Source organism: Haliaeetus albicilla, chromosome 13 (genome assembly GCF_947461875.1).
Source record: "Haliaeetus albicilla chromosome 13, bHalAlb1.1, whole genome shotgun sequence".
NCBI lineage: Eukaryota > Metazoa > Chordata > Aves > Accipitriformes > Accipitridae > Haliaeetus > Haliaeetus albicilla.
Genome location: NC_091495.1, coordinates 24,436,803 through 24,449,565, shown reverse-complemented (window position 1 = coordinate 24,449,565; position 12,763 = coordinate 24,436,803). Strand labels below are relative to the sequence as shown.

Below are 12,763 nucleotides of genomic sequence, written 5' to 3'. Positions count from 1 at the left end.
AAATGTACCCACACTTGAAGTATCAGCCCAAACATCTCATACCAGACCAGGGACAATCGCAACGAGGGTAGAGCTCAGCAGGCAGCAAGTAATGATTTCTTCCACCAGTGCTAAAACCCACATTATGTGAAAATCAGTGTAGAAATGGGGAGCATCATCAGGTACATCTCAGTCACGCAAACAAAATACCAGGAGCTTGTTCCTGCAGCAAAACAAAGACGCAAGCGGCTTCCTTCACTTTGTTCTTGAATCAAACAGTATGAATGAAAATGTTAGGATCCTAGCAACAAAGACTGTTGCATTCACACAGACAAAACCCAGGATGATCAAAGGAGCAAGTAATAACTGTTACATGAAACCCAGTACTTTAGGATGCCACTGCTTTGCTTTGCCCAGCCCTGTCCCACAGGTAGCAAAGAGATCTGACAGTCACAATCCACCTTCCCTCAGCCCAGCTTGGCCTCATCAGCCCTCCTCAGCCCTGCCACCTCAGCTGTACTCTGTTAGAAACTGCTTGTTCTTAAGACAAAAATCTCTGTAATATGGTGCTGGGGCCATCTTGTGATAGAGGATTCCCTACTTCTCTTTTTAATTTAAGAAAACTACCTTTTTCTTCTCATTTAAATTATAGAGACCACATTTTTCACTTGGAAACTTAAACCCACTATCTGTGGGAGGTAAAGGCAGTCCTTTGAGGATTACGCTCACTTGCTGCCAGATTAGTGAAAAATCCTGCTTCACACCTGATCAGCTGTTGGAGATGCAGTTTTGGTCCTCATCCCAGGGACACTGGAGATTCATAGTGCCTGACATTTCTTTAAATGCTGCTGGTGGTTACAGTGCATCCCAAATGCTGGGCAGAGCAAGAAAAACCTTCCCAAAACTGTAGCTATTCACAGCTGGTAAAACCAATCAAAAGATGTTTTAAAAAATAATACAAATTTTTAGGAAACCATCAGCCCTGGAGTAATTTCTCAAATAGGTCAATGCTGCCAAAATCAACTAGAAAAAAAGAAAAAAATGGAAGATCAAAATCCTCCACTGCTCAGTCAGACACAAAAGCACAGGCAGATCCTTTTGTAGGGTAGCAGTAAATGAACTGCAATAAATGTTCCAAGTACTTTGATGACTCTGGGTCTTAGAAGAAAAAAAGGACCAAAAAAATCTCCCTTTTCCTTCTAAGGCAGTCCATGGCATTGAGGATTTGGCCCCATGATGATCTGATAATGTCAGGCAAGAAAGAACTACATCTGAATGTGAATTAGTGACTGAAATATTGTATGTTAGCTGGTATTCCCCAAACACCCTACACACACTGTGATCCTGATTCTCAGGACACACTGTTACTCAGAGGAAAAATCAACAACTTGATGCATTAATCTTATGAGTATTGGTTTATTAGTGGTAAAAGCCCATATATATTGCTCAATTCAGAAATTCTATTGACGTTGGCAGGAGCTTTTGGGCAGTAAAAATGCCTAAATTTGGCACCAAAAATATGGGGTGAATACTCTCTAGAGCCACCCAGCCATCACTTTTTCTTGCTTGGTGAGAAATCTCTGGTTAGACTGACTGACTACCTAATGCCGGGTGATGGAATGCCTTCCTTTGGAGACTGATAATCTCTAAATAGGAGAGTTAAATTATTTTCTTTCAGAGCTGCCTTTCCTAATGTGCTTAATTTTGCTTCAGAGCCTAAAAAGCTAGAGCAAGACCTAAAAGCTACAAAGAGTGCAGATACCGCTAACGCATCAGAAAAAGCATCGGAAGAAGGTATGGGTTGGGGATCTCAGTGCCCTTTTACAGTATCCATCCCAGTCTAAACTGCCTAAACAGCTTTACCTCCCCATCCAACCTCCTCTCTACCGCCTCTTTCCCACCAAACCCACCCCATTACGTGAGCACCTGCAACGGTGCTTGAAGAGCATGTGCCAATTCAGAGAAGAGAGGGCACACTCTCAGTTTAATTTCTGCCTGTGCTTTGGGTGAGTTCAGATGTCATGAACTTCAAAACCCTGCATTAAGGCTCTCAGCAATCTCCTGTGCAGAGCACGTGCCCTGCAAACCCTTTGAAGATACTGTGAGGGAGATGGGCACTCTGCCTGCAGGAGCACTGGGAACAGCTAGCCCTCAAGAGCCCTCCTCTTGTGTTAAAGGCTCCATCAGAAACCCAGCCAACATGTACCAAGGCAGCATCTTTTCTCTGTTCTTACTACACTGCTTCCTTGGGTTTTCTGCTAATACTGTTAGCTCCCAGCCTCCTTGCTCCTTGCTGCCTGGGGTATAAAGCTGGCCGATGTGCCTGCTCCCTGCTCCAGCAGCACCATATCGCAGAAGACTCACTGTGCCCTCTGTCTTCTTTCTTCTAGTGCAGCAGCGTGGAGCAGGGCACCGTTTAGCCCAGAGAGCCATTCACACTGATTTTTTCAGCTGAGTTGTTTTGCTTTTCTTCTGAGCTCTCTTTCAGCATTATCCCATTAAAACTGTCTGAGATCTGAGTTTTTCACTGGCTAGCATTAGGTGGTAATTAATCCACCAGACAGTTTCATGACGACGCTTTCCAAAAGGAGAACATCCAGCAATAAAATACAAGCTTGTGCTGTGCAGCAATGAATAGACTGCACACCATTCCCTCTCAGTATACACAGTGTGTCAAGCCATCCCCAGGGCTATGGGCAGGAGGAAAGGAACAAGACTGAGGTGAACATGGAATATATTTTAGGGCAGTTTTTTGTAGGTGGATGGAGAAGATAACAATGAAGGATCTTTTTTGAGACAATGACTTGAAAGAACTGTAAGCAAGTTAACAATTTCGTATAAGGATATTTAGGATGCAAATTTTGCAAGTAGAATTGTCTCTGTTCTCACAACAGATGATGCATTTTAAAAGCAGTAGCAACTGTGAGATGAGTCAAAGTTAGATGAAATCATCAGCACCTCCCAGGTGCTGCTCTCCCCCGCTCCCCTCAGCCAAAGCCCTAACGCTCCCTGTTCTGGCTCTGACCCGCTCCCCGAATCACCGTTACCTAGAAGTTGTCTTTCTGCCAAAAGCATTTCAGTGCTGTGATGGGCAATGCATATTTTATTGTGGTCTGTGACTCAGAATGGCCATCTTTTATTACCAGATGTCAGTTGATTTCCATTTATATGGACTTTCTAGCTGTTTAATTACACTGAGAAAAGATGATGGCAAAACAGAAACTGCAACTGACTGGTTGAACCATTTCATAGGCCTGAGACATCTGTGAGGTTGCTAGGTGTTCCTGGCCAAAGCAGAAAAGTATAGGGGAAACACTAAGGCTGCAACAGGCTGTTGTCAGCACCCTCCAGACAGCGGTGTAATACTGTGTCACACAGGCACCTGTGCGACACACCCCCACAGCAATGAAGGCACTAACGGCTCCACAGATGAGGATGCTTGTACCATCTTGAGGAGAACATCAGTGTCTGGTTGCCTTAAACAGTGAGCACTATTAGTGATGCTTCCATGCACGTCACACATCCAGCTGCAGTGATCATGTCACTGTTCCTACAGGGGACGCAGTCCGCAAAGAGTATCAGACATCTCCAGTGCTGACACCAGCTACACAAATGGCCACCACAACCCCAACACCAACGACCACGACAACAGATCCTTCCACCACAACACCAAAGCCAACCACAACACCTGCGACAATCAGAACCACAACAGTTGCAGCTGCAGCCAAGACTAGACCTGGACTGCATAGGGTCAGAGACATAGGTCAGTAGCATGGATGTTTGCATTGCTTTCCTCCTGACCTACAGCTTTCCTAAAACTTAAGGAAGAAGACATGCAGCTGAATATACCATGATTTAGTGGACCATTAATTCAGTAATTCAGTGTAGAAATATTAGGAGTGGATAAAAAAATTAATTCCAGCAGATAAATTGGAGTTAGAGTTGTGCCTTTGAGATACATACAAAATTAGTGTGTCTCACCTAAACGCAAACATGTAGATTCTCTGAGATGAGAGTTCATCTGCAGTAAAATTATGGCTAGTCTTTATCTTTACATATAATATACTGGCATATAAACTAATTCATGTGGGAGTAAGCTCTCCATCCCCAAATGCTGTCATGATTTTCAGGAATAGGAGTCAACAAATAGTTCTTCGATTCACATGCCTGGACTGAGAGTTCAACAAATAGGTCAAGACTGATTTAGAATTAATTTTGTGATAACTTTCAATAAATGGAAGTTGTAGTATATTTTTTTGTAACAGCTTTTGGATTTTAAAGATTAAAACACTATGAAGGACATCTCATATGACTTTTGCACACCTGGTTTTCTTTAATCTTTCCTTCTCCATTTATTCTTACTCATTAACATTGGGGTTTTTGGTTCAGTAGCTGAAAATTAAAATCTCTTATTTTTAGGTTCTAGCAGTGTCCACCCAGCATACTCATCTGTGGTAGCTGCAGCATCAAGTAAGTATGGTGAAGTAAGTATGCCACAAGGCATGCAGTAGAGTGTATTTTAAGGCAGCAATGATTCAATAACCTTTCAAGCCTCAGCAAACTCAATGACTGAATCCATATCTGGATTTAAAATGAAAAACAGATGCTTGGCCTGAATGTCAGAGATGCTGATCACCCACAGCTCTGGGGAAGCCTTTCTAGTGAATATCTATGCATTTCAGCCTTGACAAATACTGGGTTTTGCAACACTTGAGCCAAAGCTTGTGCTGTTTAAATCATGATTACCTGTTGCTTCCTTCTGTCTTACTCTCTCGAAGGGAGACTTGATTTAGTTGTAAGATACGTGATGCAGAGGGCTGCATAGCCATCTAAACTTAGGGCTGAGAGCTCTGAAATGCCGAGTTATGTTAAACCAATGCTCTTTCAAAAACCTCAGGCTGTGGTTCTGAGCCTGGCATAAATGTGATGTTATTCCTGGCATGCCACTTGTGTTATTGACAACAGAGTGGTGGCTGCTCAGAGCTCTGCATCTCAATCCAGAAGCCTGCTCTCATTCCAGCCCACAGCCTGCAATGCAAGTATTTAGAGGTGTTTTCCCGTACAATGTGTAATTGCTCAGCTGTGCGGTCAAGTAAAAAAGAATATTTTCAACTGTTTTCAAGTTTCTGAGCATGGAGATAAGATTGCTTTTGAGTGAAAAGGGAGCTGGGCCATCATTAGGTTTTATGCTCTGTTGCTATTTCTGACTGCCTTGCGCTTGGCTTTGCTCTCATATACATAACTGCACTGCCTTGCACTCGGCTTTGCTCTCATATACATAACTGCAGCCCTCCCTGCTGCCAAGTAATTCAGAGCCAAGCACATGGCAGGGCAGGTATCTTTCAGGCAATTCAGGTCTTGAGGGAAAGCATTGTTAAGTCAAATATAGCTGCGAGCCCAGAATAAGGGCAGGGGCTGGAGGGGTTAATCTTACTGAGTCAAACGTGTAGGTATGTGTATGGCAGGATTTACAGAAGTGTCAACACAATTCAAAGGAGTTTAAATTCAGTGGGAATCTGCATGATTCAGTACCTAATGTGCCTGTAAACCTGGTTCTGCTTGTCGCTTTCTTTTCTATTTCCTATTCCCGCAGGCTGAGCACAGAAGAGGCCACTACTGTCTTTACTAGCAATTAGGAAACCCTGTTTGAGGTTCCCCAGTCAGAGATGCATGTTGAGGGTAAAGTTCTGGCAACACTGAAATCAGTGGGAAGGTTGTATTTGTCTTTAATAAAACCAAACCTTTAGTCAAAAAATGAAAAAAAACAAAAATAAAAAAGCACTCACTTTTTCAAGTCTTTCAATGGTCACTTCATTGCAATTTGGATCCATCTTTCTTCACAATTTTCTTTACTGAAGTTCTAAACATAAATTAACTCCTAAAAGATTAAAGTGATCGGAATTAGGGATAGGTTATTGTGAGCTGGAGGATTGGTGGAGACCTACTTCTGACTTCACAGACTTCATTTCTAGGACCATGTCCAGCATGTCTGTACTCAGTATTTGGCTTCCTGGATTCTCCTGATCTCTTCTTGATTCTAAAAGAGAAGAACTGGCTAAAAAAAAAAATACAGAAAGTATAAATAGAGTTTTGAAGCAATGACCATACACAAAGCAGTTTATGAGTTTTCTCTGTCTGAGGAGCCTTTAGGACTTACTCCTATTATTCGCGCCAGAGTTTCTGATGATGTCATTGGCCTTAACCAGAGATTAGCTTGACTGGACAGAATCAAATGTTCTCCTGTCCATCTTGGCTCACAGGGACTCACAGACCTACCTCTCACAGGGCACTGGTAGTCTGCCTGCAAAAGACACCTCAAAAGTAAATAGCCTTGAAATAGAGCACAGTCAGAATGAGCACAGCTGTGGCTGCTGTTAGCTCTGGTGTTTCCATTTCCAGCCACTGGTGCTGGCAAAAGTTCACAGAAGCAGAAAAGCAGCACTTGCAGATTAGAGCATTAAAGCAGAGGCAAAACTCCTCTGTCCTAGCTCTTGCTGTTCTTTCCCCTTTATCTTCTGTTTGTCAAAGATACAGAAACAGGAAAAGTATCTGAGACTCTGTGACATCACAGGACCCCTGCTTTAAAGACTTGATGTGGCAAAACTGCTAAAGGAAAAACCACCAATGTGACTAACATGACATTTGACAGCTTATTCCTACCTGCCCTACTAGCAAGTGCAGCACTTCACCAGCGCAGTATGTGGTAAAGGATGACCCTGAAGGAGAAGCAGCAATGGCAGCAGGCTCTGAAAGTGGATGCAAACTCTCTGCAGCTCTGGGCACAACTTTAAGTTCATCCACGCTCTGATACAATGACAGCTTCTGCCTCTTTCCAACAGCAGTTAACTAAGCACACTCCCAAGGGCCACGAACTCACTTGCCCTCTCCCATCCCAGCTCTTCAAGCAATCCTTTCTTGCACAGCTGCTTGGACCCTAGGTGAGGATTGGGAATAAATCCAGTGCTTCTGTGAACACTGCAATCATAAACCATGTCACGATCCTTGGTGCCATACTGAGGCACTGAGCTGCAACCAAGCATCAGGCAGCAAGTGCCTGGGCATCCTCAGGCAAGGCGCTGCCCTGCTCTCTGTGCCCAGCTCGGTTCAATGGTTGCACTTCTTTTCAGACAGGGACTCTAGCCTGGGCGCTGCCTACCACTGGACACTACACTGCTTTCATCCCCAGCTGTGACTTACTATAGTAGTAAAGAGAAAAAAGAAAAAAACAATGAGGAAACAACAGTAGTGCAATTGCTAGAGAAAGCATTAAAAGCTCTTCTCCAGCAGCACCACACCACCAGGGCTCATACCTTCAGGATGCACTGGGTAAGGGCTCCATCCTGGCACTAGGGAGAACAGCTGGCATTTATTTTTTGGATGCTGCCTTTCCCCCCAAGTTAACCCGGACTACTTAGCCCATCAAAGGTGCTGACCAAGTTGCAGAAGGCCAGGCATGTTTTGTGCACAGAGTAGCTGCTGGCCTTCTCAAATCAGTTGCCATCATTTGCAAGGTCCACTCCAAATTGCATTCCTCTCTGCTGTCCGCATCCTTTACTGCCTCCACACCTCCCTGCTCACTACAGGACTTGCTCCCAACCAAGGTTTCTCTACTCCACTGCTCTCATTTCTGACCCAGTTCCTGGGATTCTCCTGGTGACTGTCCATCCGCAGTTTGTTACAGACTTCTTCTAGTCCTGCCTCAGCCTCCAGCTTGCACAGAACTCTGCTTTAATGAACACACATTCATGTGCCACAGGCTCACTGGCATCTCAGATTTGAAGGAAGAACAAGTCTTGCACACCACGGAAGTGCGATTCCAACCTTTCCCCACTACCACCACTGTGTTTGCCCCTGCCAGCAAAACCATGGCAGAAACCAGCTTACTGCAGGGATGTGACAAGACGCCTTTGGGAGGTACAGCAAGAGGCAACAGCCCCAATGCCCAGCGCAGTCAAAAGGAGCATAAAGAAAAATCCACATTGCTAACGGGGGTGTGGAGGGTAGGGTTAATTCATTTAAGAAGTGGCACAAAATACTTCTGATACTGAACTAATCTCTCCTTACCCTCTTGTACTGTGTTTCTACCGACCTTTTAAACAGTGTTATGTACACATTCGGACTCTTCTGTGGCAACCCCAAAACAAGGCGAGCTCTCAGGCTCAGAGTTAATTTTCTTCCACCTCTTTGCCACGTACCGATCTCCTGTGTGGAAAGCATGCCCTGCACAACCCCATACAACACTGCTGCACAGACAAACTTTTCCCTCCACAGCCTGAAAACTCAGCCTGTGCTAACCATGGTCCATCTGGAGGCAGACCTAGAAGCTTACAGAGTTTAAAAGCCTTGACAGTTTTGGCAGATGAGCCTGTTATTTCCTTAAACAGGATCTCTTTGGTGTCTGGAGTTTACAAGTTCTCTCAGGACAGCTCCTAGAAATCCCATCAAAGGGCTTCCAGTGGCCTGTGAAAGTTTGAGTTTGGGTCACCTAATTTTGCAATATCAAGTTCCCAAGGAGCAGCAATTCCTGTTTTCTGAGACAACCATTCAAAATTATCTCATTTATGTTATCATATTGATAAAAATATCTCATGAGCCCCTGTCCAGTGTTCATAGGAGTCAGCTAGAACATTCCCACTGATTTCACCAGGCTTTGGAATTAATCTTTCTGGGAAAACTAATGAATAAAGGCTTGTTAAAGGATAAGTTTGTTAACAAGCTTCTTAAGAATAATTAATGAAATTAAAAGCATGATTAAAGACATGGTTTTTATCTGCAAATGCTTTGAGCCATTAGTATTTTTCAGCAATGGAAGTTTAATAACCCAATCACCTTAAAAAAAGCCTTTTGTGTACACGTGGTGAAGACATTTCAGACACATGAATTCTCCCGCGTTATTTCTGTCATTGTCTCATTGTTTACAGTCTGCCTGCTTGCTTGTATCCACTCACTCTCTGCAGAAAGGGTAGTATCTGGTCTGGGGGGTTATTTTGGGTTTGGGGCTTTCTTTAACCTTTCTCACACGACCAGCACAATTGGATGGTACTGAAATAGAAATAAACATAGATAACTAGTGTGAATGAGAGAAGGAAAGCTATAAGGGAAAGCAAATCACAGCAGTGACTACAAATCTTTTAAATGCAGACCAGAGACCTGTGAAAGTAAATATTCCTAACTGAAAGGAACATTAACTAGGCTAATCTATATGACAGACAGAGCAAGGCAATGCTTTTTTAAGCAGGCTCAAAATATATAGCTAATGTCTGAGAAAGTATATTAATGAAAACTCTCTATATATGAACCATTAACACTGATAGCTATAAAATAACACTCAGTGAAAAAGCCAGGTAGCAATAGTCCTGAACAAAACATGGTATAAATCACACTTTTCCATTTTGATGTCTACTTAGGACAGGTTCAGGCTGCACAAGGAAGAGGACAGAATACAGGTATGTCTTAAATTAGTAATAACTAGTAGATTTGTATTGTGAGAATACTAGAAAACCTTGTGTTTAAGTTCCATGTACTAACTAATATAATATTTTCAAAGCATTCAGGGGCACTTCCACCTCTGCAAGTAACAGGAATATTTTACGACCCAGTACAGGTAAAGGCATTGCAATCCCTTCTCTAAGTCCTCCCCATAGCTAGTTCCACCACTCACATCTACTGAGTCATGCAGTAATGCACTGCTTTTCATTCCTAACCACCTTCATAGCAGGATGCAGTGAGAGCAGATATCACACGGGTTATTGCGTGACAATAGTGCAACATTTAGGAAAAATAATGAAACAAATAATTAAACTTAAAATTAAAAGAGTATTCTAAAACCATTTATAAAGGTCTTTTATAATATTTGCTGTTGCAAAATGAGAGGGGAACTTTGTGTCTGTGTAAGTTTGGGGGATGAAGGCCTGACCCTGAGAGGAGACACGTGTTTTCAGTTTCCACACGCTGAGCATGATGAGCATCTCAGGACCCACTACCAGTTGTTGCAGTGCACTAGTGAATAGCTGTGCTGTGCAGCACTTACTAACATTTAAACTATTCTGCTTTTGCAACCTCTTTCAGCTTTTAAATTTTTTTTATTTTTTTTTTTTAATTCATTGTTTCCACCTTCCTTTTCCATTTGGTTTGAAAACATGTGCAGAAAGACAGTTCAGGGCCACTGCATCCCTTGCGCTCGTGCTTCTCTCTCCTCACTCACTGGTGTCTAACCTCTCACCTCTTTGTCGGATCACGCAGGTATTCAGCGCCAAGAGCCTGTTGCCACCTTCCAGAGGGCTGCCAGCTCTCCAGCCCACCTGGGTGAGCAAGATTGCTAGCAGCAGATTTTCTGCTCTCTTTTATAGTTTTAGCAACCCCAAATTAGCCCTCAGGCAGTACTGCGGATCGTTTTCATGTGTCCTGGAGGAGGACCAGGGCAAGCCTCACGCACTGAATACCAACTAGCAGCTTCCTGAATGAGAAAGGCAAAGGACAGCTCTGTCCCCAGCGAGCTGTTGTTTCAGGCCGTGGGAAACAACATCTACTGCAGTGTTTGCAATTTTCCTTATTTGTTAGTCAAAATGAGAAACAAAAAAAATAGCTCTGTGCAGCCTATCAGGTCTGCGATCAAGCTAAATCTAATCTTCTGCTCCCAGGAGCCTCCAGGCTGATTGCAGCGTAGAGGTTGACTGAGGGTAGAAACATCATCTGTACTTCCCTTCCTCCCTGGCTGTGCAATTTACCATCCTTCACCAGCAAGCAGCCCCATCAGCAGGCACTCTGCAAGGCCAACAACAACTTCCCAGGGCTCCAGAGCGCTCAGTGCACGCACAAACACTAACTCTCCCTTGACAGGACAGCCAAGTTTCTCAGAGATGGATTTTGTCTGGGAACAGCCAGAGCATGGTGAGGGATGGGAGCCAGGGTGGCAGTAAGGCAGGCAGGGCCGCTTCTCACCAACAAGGGCTGCAGACCCACAGAGCCCCAACAAGAAGAGCAGAGCTGGTCTAGTGGTGGTACCCAGGGCCAGCCGACAGCCCAGGCTTCCACGCAAGTCCCCAGCGACGAGACAGGTCTGACCAACTAAGGCAGGACCCAGACCAGCAAGGCAAGGTCAGGATCAGGATAGAAAGGTACAAGACTAGACACAGGTACAAGGAGCAGAGGCGAGGGTGCATGCTTATGTGCTGTCCCCAAGCAGTGCGGGTGGAAGCCCCCATGGATGCCTCCCACAGCCCTTTCTCACTCACACACAGCCCTTGCTCACAGCTCCACTGTTGCACCCAAGCCTGGGCCAAGGCGATAGAGCTGTGCTGCGACAGAGCTGACCTCTAGCATAGGCAACCAAACCCCTTGGGAAGGGGGAGGCTGTGGCACATGAGGGTGCTCCCAGGGCCCTGTGGGCTTTGGTGAGAGCTGGAAGGCACAGGAGTACTGCAACAAGAGAGAGCAAAATGGTTGTTGACACTGAGGTTAGAGGACATTATTATTCAGTAGAACTTTCTGGATAATAACGTCCAAGTAAGTTTACCCAGCAATCTCCTCATCAAAATGACAATTTGTAGTTGACCTAGGTGCAGCATATTTAAAATGGGTACACTTCTCCTCCTAAGATTTAATTTGTTCCCTCACTTTTCTACCTCTCTTCCTTGCTTCAGTCTCCTCTTCTTTCTGGTTTCCATCCGTGTTTGTCTTTCTCATATTTTTTGGCCGTATCGATGTCACAGCCATTTCTTTTTTTCTAATCTCACATTTTTTGTGCTCCCCGACTCCCTTTGTCCTTCTCAAAGTCTAGTGCCCACCTTCAGAGGGGAGACAATATTTTCCTGGACTGAACAGCAGAGCAAATATGTTGCCTGTAAACATGCTGGTCATGGCAATGCACTAATTATGTGACACCACACATAGGGTGGGGATAGCCTGGGGTGGCAGACCTGACTTCCTGGGAGGGCTGCAATGGGAAAAGCCCTAACATCTGGACCAAAGGATGTGCTGGCTAATCCTCATGCTAGTCGAATCTTTGCCAGAGAAGCAGGGGAACATAGTGCTGAGTCTTGTTCAAATCAGAGTTTGACCCCACCTAATTGCTTAAGGCACCTTAAGGTCCCCCCAAGGTGATTACAAAGCACAAATTTCCCATCATAAATGATTCTGTTTTCTTCATCACAGAACAAGATGGAAAAAACCCACAAACACATACCTGCCATATTCCCAATGAGTCCTGATCTTTTTTTCAGCCCAGGTTTTGGCAGCTTGGATGTGTTGCTTCCAAACAGCCAATTTTTCTAACAATCAAAGGGAAATTCCTGAACAAGTTCTTGCTTTCTTGGAAAGGAGAGTTGTTTTTCTTGATCCTACCAAGCATGTGCACGCTGCTCTGCAAACAACAGTGATCAGTTCTGTGGGTTTGGCCAGGCTGTCGAGGAAGTTCTTCTCATCGGCTCAGGTTAGCAAAAGGGTGTGCTGGTAAAACACCCTCCCCAACACACCGGTTGCCTGCACAGCGTCTCACTGCACATGCTTCAGAAGGTCCCAACTCTTCCAAGCTCTTGACAATGCACATTAATTCTCTTGAAATCCCATACTCGCTTAGCCCAGAATTTTTTTTTGAGACCATTATACTGAAGAGTTGTGGTGGTGGTGTCTTTTTTTTTTTTCTTTTAAAGACCAGTCTTGGAGTATTTTAAAAATCAACCCTTGATTTTTATGGGCATCATCAAGTAGAACAAAAAAAGCCCTAGCTACTTACAAGAATAATAATTTCCTTTTCAGATATGCATTTCATTGAGAGCTTTCTTCA

General features: G+C 44.1%; 1 protein-coding gene across 10 annotated transcripts in view; it reads left to right on the top strand.

Annotated features, from left to right (window-relative positions):
* The window catches only part of VIT (vitrin), a 56,710-nt gene that overhangs the window by 26,174 nt on the left and 17,773 nt on the right, over positions 1-12,763 (top strand). For 4 of the 10 annotated variants that reach the window (XM_069800525.1, XM_069800523.1, XM_069800522.1 and 1 more), the window contains exons 7-12: positions 1,693-1,773; positions 3,536-3,742; positions 4,399-4,449; positions 9,387-9,425; positions 9,527-9,583; positions 10,222-10,284. In XM_069800525.1, coding sequence (XP_069656626.1) covers positions 1,693-1,773; positions 3,536-3,742; positions 4,399-4,449; positions 9,387-9,425; positions 9,527-9,583; positions 10,222-10,284 — 498 coding nt within the window. The remainder of the gene's footprint in view (positions 1-1,692; positions 1,774-3,535; positions 3,743-4,398; positions 4,450-9,386; positions 9,426-9,526; positions 9,584-10,221; positions 10,285-12,763) is intronic. The other 6 variants (XM_069800524.1, XM_069800527.1, XM_069800530.1 and 3 more) reach the window with 4 other exon arrangements.